Source organism: Lolium rigidum, chromosome 5 (genome assembly GCF_022539505.1).
Source record: "Lolium rigidum isolate FL_2022 chromosome 5, APGP_CSIRO_Lrig_0.1, whole genome shotgun sequence".
Classification (NCBI taxonomy): Eukaryota; Viridiplantae; Streptophyta; class Magnoliopsida; order Poales; family Poaceae; genus Lolium; species Lolium rigidum.
Genome location: NC_061512.1, coordinates 49,731,593 through 49,746,003, shown reverse-complemented (window position 1 = coordinate 49,746,003; position 14,411 = coordinate 49,731,593). Strand labels below are relative to the sequence as shown.

The following is a 14,411-nucleotide window of genomic DNA, read 5'->3' as shown; positions in this document are numbered from 1 at the left end:
AACGCCTCAATCCACAATCCCAATGGTAGGGTGGAATAGCTCATCATACTGCGCACCATATCCATAAGGGTATGGTTGCGCCTTTCAGCTACCCCATTCTGCTGAGGTTCGCCCGGCATCGAGTACTGGGCGACTATTCCAGTCTCCTGTAGAAACCCTGAAAAGGGTCCAGGGACTTGGCCATATGGAGTATGTCGACCGTAGCACTCCCTTCCACGATCAGACCTGACTATCTTTATTCTTTTATCATGCTGATTTTCAACTTCAGCTTTGAATATTTTGAATTTATCCAACGCTTCTGTTCTTTCTTTTATTGGATAAATATAACCATATCGGGAGTAATCATTCGTGAATGTTATGAACGAATCATAGCCATCCACACTTTTCACAGGAAATGATCCACATATCTCGATGTGAATTATTTCTAGTGTTGTTGTGCATCGATTTGCACCCTTTTTAATCAACCTTTACAAATTTTCCTTTAATGCAATCGATGCGCTGTTCTATGTCTTAGAATTCTTGTGGAGGATAGTATTTCTATTCTCCCCCTCGAAATATGGCCTAAGCGACAATGCCATATTTCGACAATTCATCAGTTCTTTTCTTTTCTTTTGTTCTTTGTCCAACGCGGACAACACTTTTTCACTCACATTACACACAGACAACACCCACATAAGCATTATTACAACATATGGCACAGTTGTCATGTCCTTCCTGTCCATGTGTACTTTTCTGTCACCAGTTGCTTCAGCAGCTGGGTCGCACATATCTTTAAAGAACGAACTGGTTCTTTAAAGAACCAGTGAACTGGTTCTTTATTCTTTCAAGATACTCCCATACGGAAGCACACTCTGCAATTTAGCCCACAATAGCGTTCTCAATTGTATTCTTTATAAATGGCACTTAGCCACCTTTTATACTGCCATGCAGCATCATTATCCTTGTCATTTCTGACTTGATCTTTTGGTCTGACCGGCTGTGGGGAACCCAGTCCTCCTCAAAGACAAATCGACCTTCTTTCTTCATTCGACAGTAGTTGTCACCTCTGAGGGTTGGAACATCCTTGATGCAACTTATCAAGTAGTACCCTCCTTTAAAACTACAATGAAATGAGATCATAACAACAATTGCATGCAATAATCCAACGTTGGTCAAAATTAGAACATACAATTGTTTGTGCAATTTAAATCTATATCACCGTTGGGCAGAAAATAGAGATAAATGCACACCTTATTACAACAAAACATGATCATGTCATTAATAACGTTGGTCCAAAAATAACATAACCATAATTGTCACAATAATTACTTTAATCATTTCTTTAAAATTTTGATTATCACTTTTGCATTTTTTCAAAATAAAAATGCAACTTTAACTATTTGCAGCGGAAACTTTGAATTCATTAAACTTTAAAACTTTCAGAAGCATCTCTGTTTTTTAATATCCTAAAACAAATATCACGTTGGTTCAATTTGCTCAGGAAAAAACTTGACAAAAAATGCTTGTTTTACTATTGCAGCGGAAACTTTTACTTTAAACTATTCACTTTTGAACTTTCCAGAGGCATAACTTTCACTTTTCAATTCCTGAACAAATATTTCGTTGGTCCTATTTGCTCAGAAAAAATCTAGACAAAATCTGGCCAAAAATAGCCCAAAAACTGCCTAAAATACCTCTGGAATATAAAAGCACAGAAAAAAAAACTGTGCATGGCCCAAACTAGCTCCCGCGGCCCACAGCCCACGCGAGCGTACAACTTTGCGCGCCGCTCAGGCGCGTGGCTTTGCGGCCTGCTGGCTCGTTGGCCATAGCCCGCCAGCGGCCCGTTAACGCGGCCCGCGGCCAGCTCTGCACCGGCCCGGCTCGCCCCAAAACGTTCGGGACGGTCCGATCTCAATCGGACGGCCGTCCGCGCCGATAGGGGGTATAAGAGGGTGTCGGTTCGTGGGGAACCCTAACCCTAGCCCCATTTTCCCCGCACCGAGCTCTCAGCCTCTATCTCTGGCGGCGGCTCCGCCCGGCTGCTCTGCCCGGCGACGAGCAGCGCGCGGAGCTCCTTCATCCCCTCTTTCTTTTCCATTCTCTGGCGGCTTGGGGAGGCAGCCTCTCGCGCTCGCGCTCCACCCGGCGGCCCGCCGGCGACGGCGGGGCTCTCCCGCCACTTTCCGTTTCTTTCCATTCCTTTCTCTTTTCTTTTTCACCACCCGGACCCGACGGCCACCGTGGAGAGAAGATCACGGCGGAGACGCGCGGCGGCGCCCCCCTGCTCCTCTTGCCGGTGTGTGCTTCCACCCGAGCGGTGGGCGCACCGCCGTCAAGCGGTGCAGAGGCGGTACCTTTCTTTGCCGGCGGCCGCTCACTTACAGAAGCAGCAGCCGGTGGGTTGTTCTTTGCCCCCGGGAGGGGTACTCTCATTCGGCTCTTGCCGTTCATCCGAGGTAGGGAGGTGAGAAACTTTCCCCTTTCCCTTCTTCTTCTGTTTCTTGTTACGAGAAGGGTTAGGGTCTACTGCATTTTTGCCGGCCAGCCCAAGGGCCGCGGCCGGTGGTGGATTTCTTTTCCCTCTCGTTTACTGTGGGGAATTTGAAATCGATCTAGGGTTTCTATAAACATTTCTACCCGAAAACATGAGATCTACAACACTAGCAGGCTCTGATACCAATGTTAACTACATGAGATCTACAACACTAGCAGGCTCTGATACCAATGTTAACTTTGCTGGATCGACTAGGTGCAGATCTTAGCCGGGAGAGAGATGTACTGTTGGTCTGTGAGGTTTACCTTCTTAATTGGAGGTGGAGCTCGCCGACCTGGACATGGTGACGACGGCGGTGGTGTGGGTGAGGTAGTGGCGGCGGTGATGGAGCATCCCGTCGGCACAGTGCTGAACCCAGATCGGTGGGTGTGTTGGTGGGGCGAGTGGCACTCCCGATCAACCTCGTGATCTGTGCCACCGCCCCCACCACTGTATTTATAGCACAGGCGACAGGGGCCCACCAACCAGCGAACGGTTGGGCGCCCCCGATCAGGGCGCGGTCAAAGGCACGTCGAGCCGTTGGGCTCGTACGTGGTGGAGATCAACCTAACATGCGGCTGTGGAGGTTGTCCCGCCGCTGTTGTCCTGTCCAAATCCGCTGAGAAGGGCAGAAGACGATTTGAGACAGGGTTTAGCAAGGCCGCGGAAGATGACCCCGATCTCCCAAGCAGTCCCACGCATGTAGCGGCATCGATATCAAGGACCCCGACGAACCGGCGGATACTTCTTCCGAGTGCGAGGCACACGGTGGTCGTCGGCGACGCTGCTACTCCCAGCAGCTTGGACTCCCCGCGACGCGGCCGCGTGGTGGCACGGCGGCGCTTGACGGCCTCCTCCCGGCGACGGCGGCACCCCTTGGCGAGGCTCCAACCGACACGAGGTGACGCCCAAGAACCCGCCGCCGCGGGTACCATCAGAGGGGCCGGCTCCATGGGCGTACCGTCCATACGCACTGCGACGCCGGAGAACCGCTGCCCCTGCTGGCTTGAAGTCAGCGGTGGCGACCTTGCCAGGGCGGACCTCCGCCGTCGACATCCACGACACCGACGTGCGCCGGCGGCGGCTCCTCGTAGTCGAGCGGCGGCAGGAAGTCTACCCCGCAATCGGCCGGTGCCTGAAGCTCCTCCTCCCACGGCAGTGCACCGCCGCCGGCGATGGCTTTGCGATGAGGGGCGCGTTGTCCTCCTGGGTGCTGCGGGAGGATCGGGGGAGGAGGAGGAGGAGACGGGCGCGGAGGGAGAGTGCGAGCACGGCGAAGAGGAAGGCTGGCTGCTGGCCTCCTCCGTCTGGTGCGCAGGTGGTGCCTCTAGGGTCGGGGGGATGAAGCGGGGAGGAGATGCTTCGACTGACGGCGAAGGGAGCCAGGCCAGCGGCGGTAGGAAGCGCTTGGGTCAGGGGAATCAGCGGAGCAGAAGCTCAGGCGGTGGAGGCATGTGGATACCGTGATGATAGGTGGAGAGAGGAGAAGGAAATCCGGTTGGGGACATCTGGAACCATCCAGAAACGCCACGCGCAGGGAGAGAGATAGGTAAAGCGGTGCTACAACCACGTGGCAAATATGCTGCTATAGCCACCCAAGTAGTAAACCAACTAAATACAATAAAGAAACCCCAGAATTTTCTAGAGGGCACCAAAATTGCACACAGAAAAATCACTACGGAAATGAACTATAGATTGGCATACGTATCAGCTGCAGTTAATCCCAAAAAAAAAATCTAAAATTAGGAAAAAAAAGATGTTTGTTAAGGTTTAATATAGTAGTTATATATGAATGATGCAAGGTCACAGGAGAGCTAAGCACACAGTGACACGATAGATTCAGCAAACACAGACTGGGCTCACAAATTGTTGTTCCATTGGAGCATTTGCACAAACACCTCTGCAGCATTTGATCAGATAGTGCCGGGAAATGGCATGGGATTTTACCTCGAGGCTCAAATCCCTGTCTCGCGAGAAGATATCGGGGTAGTGTGGGCGCGGTTGGACTGCTCAGGAACCGCTAGGGCCTGATCGCTGAAACGAGATTGCAGGAAACGCGTTAGAAGGGAATCGAAGCAATCGCAGACGATCAACTGAAGGAGAAGCACGAAACCACCCGAATTCCCAAAGCAGAGGCACCGTCCGACGGAATTACTGACGGAAACCCGAGAGATTCACCACCGGCGGCCAACACCGATCCGGAACCGAAATTACGAACCCAGAGCAGCGACCGGAAACCCACCTCGTGAGTGGGCAGCTCGGCGAGGAGCTCTGTCAGCCAGGAGAAATGCGGTGGATTTCTGGGAAGCGGATCTCGATCGGCGCAGCTTCCCTCACTCCGGCGGCGTCCCTCCTGCCCCCTCTCGCGATCGTACCCCTTGTGTTCTGGTGGTCGTGCGAGCTGGGGGCTGCGGGTAGTTATAGTCGGGCGCCGCGGCCGAAGGACGTAGACGGGACGCTGTACCAGGTTCATCGCGGCTAGTTGTCCAGGGCTTGGCGCGGCGCGTGTGAGGGAATGGAGTCGCCGGCCACGGGCTCGGCGGTCAGCGAGGAGAAGAGAGGGAAGAAGGCTTCGGAGACGGACCGTTCGTGCGGCACGGATGATGACAAGTTTCTCCATCGGACGGCGGCTGTAGCTCGTGAAGCCCGGAGCAGACCAGGGGCGCCTAGTCCAGTACGGCCCATAAAGGGCCTACTAAAATACTCCCTACAATGTAACACGGCCTGCAGCCTTTACAAAGATGTAAAAATTATGATGATCATGATCATGAATGAATAAACGGGTGAAGAAAAGAAACACGGCCTGCAAAATCTAGTGCAGGCATGATTGTTGATTGATTTAAATCTAGTCAGCAACTTTTTAATTATAGGGGGACCATAAACCTAGTCATATAGGGGGACCATAAACCTAGTCATAACCCTCATTTTAGTTTTTTTAGTAGTCTTGTAGGACGTGTGGCCTGTTTTCATTGGGCTGGGGTTGGCCCAGCGGCATCGGATAAAGAAAATTTGCTCCGGCGTAAAAGATGTTTATAGGGGGCTCGATTGGACACTTTCTCTCACACGCATCCCCATTTTGGTCTTTTTGGCTCTTTCTGGGACGAGTGGAGATGTTCCTATATACTCCATCGGTCCTTTAAATGTTAGACGTCATGTTTGGCTAGGTTAGCCTCCCGACGGTATATGTATTCCTCTAAAGATTATCGAGGAATAAAATACCATCGAATTCTGAAAAAAGAAATTGTTGATAGTTTACACTCTGTTTTTTCAAAGAAGGATGATCTCGGTCTCTACATCAAGCTTTATGGTAGCTAGGGTTTTCCAAAGCCAAATTATTTTGAGACACAATAGTATTTAGTGCATGTACACTTTTCATAAACCACGGTATTTTAGTAGGGCAATTGTTTCCATCTCTTACTTTTAGAAAAAAGAGGGCAAAAACAGGTTTTTAAATAAAAAAAATTGGTATAAGACGTACCATGATTTTCAAAACTGTAACATTTGTCAGAACCAAACACCTTAAAGTGTTTTAGATTGTTTTAATTTTTTGAACCGGAATATTCCTAGAAAACATCAAAAATATTGTGCTACCAATAGCATCCTTAAGACGTACCAACAAACATAATAATTTGTTATGTCCTTTATTTTCCCCTCAACACAAACTTACGTTCCACATTTAGTGGAATTCCTGGAAGTATGTACAATCTACAAAAAAAAAAAACTATGATCTAGAGAAAAGATCAAGCCCTTTGCGAATGGCAAATGTGTGGTCATGGTCCATGAAAGTAGTCAACCGTTACCAGGGACGGAGCTAGGAATGAAATATAAGGGGGCAATCTTAGTATAAGGGGGCGGAACTAGCTAAAATCACACAATTAAGAAGCTGTCATGGCTTGTGTTTAAAGGAAAATCATGAGCATGGGGGTAGCAGGTCTTAGAAGGCGCCTGACAGCAATTAATATGTTGGAAAGAGCATTTTCTATGGCGCGCCGGTTCATAGGGAACAAGGTGCTCACACATGTTGTTATACCTTTTCCATGTTTTTTAGACTTAAAATTTTACTATCTTTCTGTCCCATAATATAATTGTAGTAACATATTAAATTATGGGAGGCAGGGATATCATGGTGAGTGGTTGCCTACACGCCTTGAGATTCGGGTGGTGAGGTGTTTACAAAATGCGTGAGCTCTTTAAAAGTTAAGTGTCCATTTTAATTCTAAAGAAAGTCTACTTTTCATCCTTAAACTCTTGTGAGAGTTTACTTTAAATCTAAAAAAGCTATTGTTCAAAAAAAAATCCAAAACATTTTAGAAAATCCCATATTTCGTTCCCAACAAAAATCTCTCACCCGAATGGTGCTATGTCTCTCTCTCTCCCCTTCTCAATATACTTGAATACAATTCTCTGCTACCATGCCCTAGCAGTCACGCCCCACCTGCCCTAGCACCACCACATAGTGTTGCATGTACTACCAAGCACCACCTCACCATCCCACCCCTTTACATAGAACTGACATGGTTCCTAGCACCGCCTCAACATATTGATCTCTTCAAGCTCATAGCCTAGTTGCGCCTTCCCCTTGAAGCAAAGAGCATCCTGGCATGAATCAATCATGGGATTCCTCTGAAAATGCGACACTAGGACCCTAAGCGAGCGTAAAGATGGCGATGAGTTTGACATCGGTCCGGTAAGCTGTAAAATATTGATGAGTGTTGTGGATGTGGGCGAGTGCAATAGAGAATGTGATGGATGAGCTTGGGGTAAACATGGATGAGCGGAGCAGTCTAGGCACTAGTTGGATGTAGTAGAGTGAGATGACATGGGCATTTTTTTTGGGGATTAATTTAGGGTTCTAATGTAGATTTTGTCAAAAAGGAGGGGAATTCAATGAGGTGGAATCTCTCTATCCATATTCGGTTTCAGCTGGGTCTTACTCATGGATTTTTGTGCCACTCGTTTTTCTACCAAGTGTTTTTCAGTGGTTAGATGAGATGTGAACTTTTCCAAAATTTCAAGGTTTGTTTTGTACAATAGAGAAGTTTTAGAATGAAAAGTAAACATTTGCAAAACTTCATTGATGGAAAGCAAATTGTAATTCGGCTCCATAGAGCATATGCTCATGCGTCCGGGAAATATAATTTTATGAATTCCAAAAAGGTGTACAATTTTAAACAGGTATATGTTCTTGCCAGTTGGTTGTTTGGAAATTTTGTGGAGAAGACAAAAATATTGCGACATGAAGTTGAGTGCCAAATTTATTGCTTGTTTAGAGCAGCAAACTTTGTCTTTTTTATTGGGGAAATATACAAGTTGATTTTTTGCATGAAATGGACACACAAGGGCCATAGTAACAAACTAAGTACATAAACTTTCAATTTTTAAAATTTAATTCCAGCATAAAAGATCATGTTATTTAAAGTGTCATTCTATGTCCAGTCCAAGAGCCCACCTCAGCAAGTGGGAGGAGGGCCGACATCCCCTTCCCTACTAAAACATAAACACTGCATTGAAGGGTCGTGGCTTCTAGTTTCACCCCAAGCCCTTGGGTACAACTAGATCAAGTGCCACAAAGCAAGGGTTATATATCAGCCAACAACATGTCAATTTAAGCATTAAATGGTCTAAAAGGAGCACATAGGAGATCCTAACCCATTTCAATGTGAGGCAAACTAGGTTTGTCGGGATCGTTAACGATGTGGGTGTTGATGGCCGGTGAGATCGCCGCTTAGTTGCAAGAGAAGTGCTCGGAATCGCTGATGGTCAGGATGAAGAACCTAAGGGACACCTTGAGCATGGTGTCGGCGGCTGCACCCGAGCGGTATAGTAATTGGTGAGCAGGAGTCTATTGGCGAATGCATGTACCTGTTGACCGGTATGGAGAACATGCCGACATAGCCTTGGTTGTCGAAGAGTCATGGCAAGTCATTGTGGCTGAGCCAGGAAGGTTTGCCTGCTCGCCGATGAAGGAGAACCACTCGCCGACCCGATTCATGAAACCAAATAAGTACATGTTATCGGAGCTTAGAGCGTCAGCGTGTGTTATTCTACCACACCTGTCGGGTCTACAACAAACCAATACCCTGGCATCTTCAAGAGCTAGCATTTGCAGAGTCAGCATAGGGTGCTTGGGATAAATTGACTGACCGTGTGATTCACGACAAAGTCAAGGGCAAAGCACAAAGATCAAGAGCCTCCATGTACTCATTGGTTTGGATGCATAAGCTCATTTGCAATGGCACAAATTACCTTAGTGAGGAGCCCATTTTCCCATCGGCGTCAAGCCAAAAAAAACGACATCACCATCGATCCAATCTCTTTTTTTGAGAACACAGTACAACGCAGACGCTCACAAACACACATGTACAAACACCCCTATGAACACACGCACACCTTACCCCTATGAGCACATCCGAGGGACTGAGCCGGCATATCTTGAGGTTGACGAAGTCACCACTAGCGCCTCGCTGTTGACGGGCACGTCACCTACCACTGAAAGCATAGCGCCGGATAAATCCTAGAATAAATCCAGGTAAATGCAAACACCCATGCTAAGTCAAAGCATAGCGCCGGATAAATCGTGAAATAAATTTAGGTAAATGCAAACACCCATACCAAGTCTAGGACTTGAACCTGGATCGAGATGGTTCCACCACAAGAGATCTAACCACCAGAGTCAAGCGCTGTTTGCCCATCGATCCAATCTTAACAACTGCAAGTGGTGTTAAAATAAAAATTGAGGTGACCTCTAAAATATATGTTTTTTTTATCTTTTTTGGTGGATTAAAATATTTTACTGCAAATTAACTGCAGCAAATAGAGAAGATATTTTTTAAAATTATAGGAACAAAATAAAAGCACCCTCTAACTTTGGAATATAGAAAGATGGATGATATTCAGTTTTTTATATTTTGCATCAGCTCACGTGCACGCTTGAAGCCGCATAACAAAAAACGCTACCGAAACCCAACAAAATCTGATTGCTTTTTTTTTCTTTTGAGTTAGACGAATCGAGCCTCCGTCGCCTCGTTCGTTCTCTACCGCCACGCGCCCCTCTACGCGCATGCAGAAGATTCAGGAAGGCTCTGCCGCCTGCCGCCATGACACGCCACGACTGTGGACACGTTGCCGCGCCGGCCGCGGCACGTGTTACGCTCCCCCACGGGCGGCGGACCTCCCCCGCTCTGCCCATAAACACCGATGCCGCTCGCCGCTTCTCCAGGTACTTGTGCTGTTCTTCTTCTTCTTCTTCTGTCCAGAGGTCACTAGTACTGATTCCACAACCACGGCGAGCAAGCAGAACGAAGGAGGGATCGAGATGAGCAGGCTGGACGCGCGGACGCTCAAGGAGGAGGTGGCGAGCATGGACCGGCGCCCGCTCCTGGACCTCGGCCACCCGCTCCTCAACCGCGTCACCGACAGCTTCATCCGCGCCGCCGGGGTCGGCGCCGCCCGGGCCGTCTCCAAGGAGGCCTACTTCGTCACCGTCGAAGGCCTCGGAGGAGACAACACCGGGCTGGACAACGTCAAGAGGAACACCCATTTCTCCAGCGCCAGAGGTAATAATGCTCTCTTACTGTTCCATCATTCAAATGATTCTTCACGCATGTTTGTGTTAAGACTGAGCTGACGGCATTGGCTTCTTCCGCAGGGGATGATGGCCAGAAGTCGCTCGATGCGGTCGTGAAATCGGCCGGCAAGGAGGCCATTCAGTGGGGTGAGTAGCAAATCCTAGAGCAAAAATCGTTTTAGCATCTTGTCGTGTGCTTCAAACAAGAAGATCGATCTGACCTTGTTCTTGTGACAGGACTGGCGGCCGGAGTGTACTCTGGGGTAACGTACGGCCTGAGGGAGGCCAGAGGATGCCATGACTGGGTTGGTGCCTTTCTTCAATCTATCCACCTGCTGTTCCTTTGCATAACTCAGATCGGATTCAGAATCATTTATTTTCTGCACGCAACTGCTTCCTAATCTGCATCTGTCCATTTCTGCAGAAGAACAGCGCCATTGCAGGAGCGCTCGCCGGAGCGGCGGTGGCGCTCACCGGGGACACCGGGCACGCCGACCACGTCGTCCACTTCGCCATCACGGGAGCGGCGCTCTCGAGCGCGGCGACCATGCTCTCCGGCATATTCTGAGCCGCATACCGTGTTTAAGAATTTAGAGCAAGGTTTTAGCTGGTGGAGCTACGAAAAATATGTTTCCTTGCTGTACCTCTACAGTTCAGTTTGCGCCTCGTCCGCTAGTAGTTCGCGGACTAAAGCGATTTGAAATTTCCAATGTAATGTTGCCTTTCCTTTATGTGTCCTGTGACACTCCAGAATGCGGATTAGTTTGATATCCCAATATATCCTTCCGAAGTTCTTATGACTTGTTTAAAGCATTCGTGGATATAACGTGGTATGCTTGCTGGGCTGGTCCAGAATAATTCATACTAGTTCTTTTCTGGCAAGAACAATTCGTAGATTTTTGTTTCAAGATATCCACTCATTAGCATTTTTTTTTTGAAGATCCACTCATTAGCATTTTTATTTCAAGAGATCCACTCATTACCATCAGACAACACGAATCACTTTCCGAAGTAAAGAAGGGGGGTCGCTGCGGAAATGCATTCCCCGCTGCTCAAAAAATATGAAAAATATGAAAAACAAATTATAGGATACGTCTAGACATTCTATGTCCAAAAAATAATAATTTGTATGACTTGTCTAGAAGATATAATTCTCAAAAAAGCTTCTCATACTTCTCATAATTTTTGTTTTCGTCTTACTACAAAACCCCAAAAATATATATTTTAAAAAATCTTGTGCGCGTTTGTCATTTTTGTGCACCCCACAATATAATGTATTTTTAGTTGAAATTTTAAAACATTTTTCATATCAAGAATTTTTCAATTTTTTTTGGAAACTTTAAAATATTATTTATGAATTTTAAAAAAACGAGCTATGTGTAACTCCAGCTAAAAATCCACTCCAAACTGTCAGCGTTTCTAGAAAAAATTCCTCAGACCTCGACAACTTGGGCATCCAGGGTTGTCATCAGCTTCTAGTTATCGCCTTGTGAGGACTGAGGAATATCCTTTAGACAAGAGGAACTAATATCAAGAACCAGCATTCATTAGCCAAAGACAAAATTCATTGGAATGCATATTTTGTATATCAGAATAATTATTTTTTCACCTTTAATAGTGCAATTGATTTATCATGAGCGAAAGTAGCAGGATCATCACCGAAAATCCACTATTTTAACATGAAAGCATATGCTCCTGCTACCCGATAAAATCTTTAAAAATAACAAAAAATCTGAAAAAAATGTTGACGCATATATGTTAACATTATGTGTTCAGAAACTGATATTTTTTATGTTCTGTGTAAAATATAAAAAATCTGATCAACAAAATTGCAAAATATAAAAAATGTAATCAACAATTTTTTTCTTTTTTCGCATGACACACGAACACATACTATGTCAAGAGACGTACATGCAAATTTTTATTCAAAAAATTTAAAACTTTAAATTGCCTTTAAAATTGATATTAAAAACTGGGTATACGCTTTCGTGTGCCAAAACTACTCTTCCAATCGACATCCGTTTTTAAGATCCTACTATGAACGTCATCATTATCTAAGAGAGCAAACAAGTCATACGAGTTTAGATTACTACCTATCAGGTCCCTAGCTTCGGCTGGATTCTTTGCTCAGTCTTGGAGCTGGTTTTTGGAATCTACATCTCAGAATCAGCCTCTGCCTTCCTCTCGCCTATCACAACATCTTCAGCAACTTGATAAGCAAGCACTTCATTATTTTCTTGAGTGCATTCAACTTCAAGCTGTGATCTAGTAACAAGCATTACAATATCACTGTGTTTATGTTCCAGGGATGGAGCAACAATACCTAAAATTTCATGTTAGATAAAATTCCTAGAATCATCAACAATATTCGTGCCGACATCACTATCTATGTCACTATTGCCATAGTTTGCCCTTTCTTTAGGATCTCCTTCACCTTGATCTGCAATGGCACCATCAGCCTCCTCAATCATAGGATCCATCGTCTATTTATACGTTTTCTGATACATAAGGTCTCTATGGCTTGCACTTTTTGCGATTTTTTCAAATTCTCTAAACCTAGGTTCAACGCCATGAATGATTGGGGCCTCCTCATCACCAAAATTATCTGGAGCAAGTGCATATACTACCTCCATGCAGACATCCTGCAGATGCAGAGCAGTAGCAACATGAGGTAGGAAACTAATATCAACAACATTATTGCTAGGCCCAACTAAATCATTATTCATCCCGTCCAAGTAAGGTTGCATTCTTACCGGAAAAAATACCACGCTAGTGTAAAATGAGTAATGTACAAAATTGGACACAACTTTTTTGTCTTTACCAGTATCAGCAAGAATTGTTTGACCCTCCCCAATACCAACCGAGTGTTGGTTGTGTTGATTCCCACCAGTATTTCCATTGACTATAGCTGGAGGCCTAGAGCTGATCTAAATTCAGATCTGTCACCTACAACTGCACGTACCACCATCAGATCTTTGCCTTTTGGAATAGTTCTAATGGCCACCACGCTCAAAATTACCAGCAGTTATAGAAGCTTGCAACATTGGTATTTGGCTCAGACAACTCTCTAGTAAACTTAAATTCATAAAAGCCTTTCTTAATAGCATCAATCCTAGAATTTTGAAAAAGGTAGCATCCTCACAGCCAATATTGATTTTGATGTAGGCAAAATTTATCAAACAGTTTTTTTCAAGTGCCAAAAAACATGCTAGCAACATAGAAAGCATTGGATATATTTCTATACTTCAATGGAATACCTTTGATACTGAACCAAGCCTCAACCAAGAAAGCAAAGGGCTCGATGTCACTAGACCACTTCTTAAATTTAGTAATAGCACTAGTCACATTTTTCATGAAAAACTTTACAAAATGAGCCAGCTCTAACGCACTCGGCATTTGGGAATATGGTCATAAACCGATATTCAGAGAAGATATCCACATAGAACCTCCATTTTATATTCATCGAATTAGCCTAGACCTGAAATTCATGTTCTATGTCCCTGGAAGTAACCTCGCCACGGTTTATTATTACTTGAGCATAGTTCACATGCTTAAGCGGTTACACATCGGATTAAACATTAGGGGTCACATAAAAAACCCAGATCAAATTAAACCAGAGCTACCAAATAAAGGAACTAGATATTCCCATGGGCCTCTGTTCGTGACAAACACTGACATCATGATTTTTCCACACTTCATGCATCCAAAACCATCATCAACCACATCATCTTGATCAAGAATATGCTGATTACCAACAATCGCAACAGTTGAAGCCACAGGAGCTGCGGAGGACACCCTCGGAACCAAACTCTTGCCAATAATCGAACAAATCAAAGCAAAACAAAAATATCCAAAAAGCATTTACACCTGGCATAGCTATTTACAGGTGAGGAACTTGATGTTGTGCAGAGCACGCAGTTGGGAAACCCCAATAGGAAGGTATGATGAGCACAGCAGCTGTTTTCTCTCAGTAAGAAACCGAGGTTTAATCGACCAGTAGGAGAAAGAAAACACTTCTGAAGGTGTTGCTGGCTGACTTCGGCAGGGCTCACTACCGGTGTCAGCAACAACGTGGAACCTGCACACAACACAACCAAAATACTTTGCCCCAACTTACATTGAGGTTGTCAATCTCACCGGTTTTGCTGAAAACAAAGGATTAAACATATAGTGTGGAAAGAGATATTTGTTTGCAGTGAAATAAAGAGAACAGTGCTTGCAGTTGCCGTGGGAGTTGGCAATAAAAACAACATGTATTTGCAGTGTAAAAGAAAGGACCGGGGTCCATAGGTCACTAGAGGTGTCTCTCCATAAAGATAAATCATGCTG

General features: G+C 45.6%; 1 protein-coding gene across 1 annotated transcript; it reads left to right on the top strand.

The window, feature by feature from the left end:
- The first annotated feature begins 9,830 nt into the window (after positions 1-9,830).
- LOC124652039 (outer envelope pore protein 16-2, chloroplastic-like) lies at positions 9,831-10,650 on the top strand. Its single transcript, XM_047191062.1, has 4 exons — positions 9,831-10,071; positions 10,164-10,229; positions 10,320-10,387; positions 10,507-10,650. The coding sequence occupies exons 1-4, from the start codon at positions 9,831-9,833 to the stop codon at positions 10,648-10,650; spliced, it is 519 nt and encodes a 172-aa protein (XP_047047018.1).
- The last annotated feature ends 3,761 nt before the right edge of the window (positions 10,651-14,411 follow it).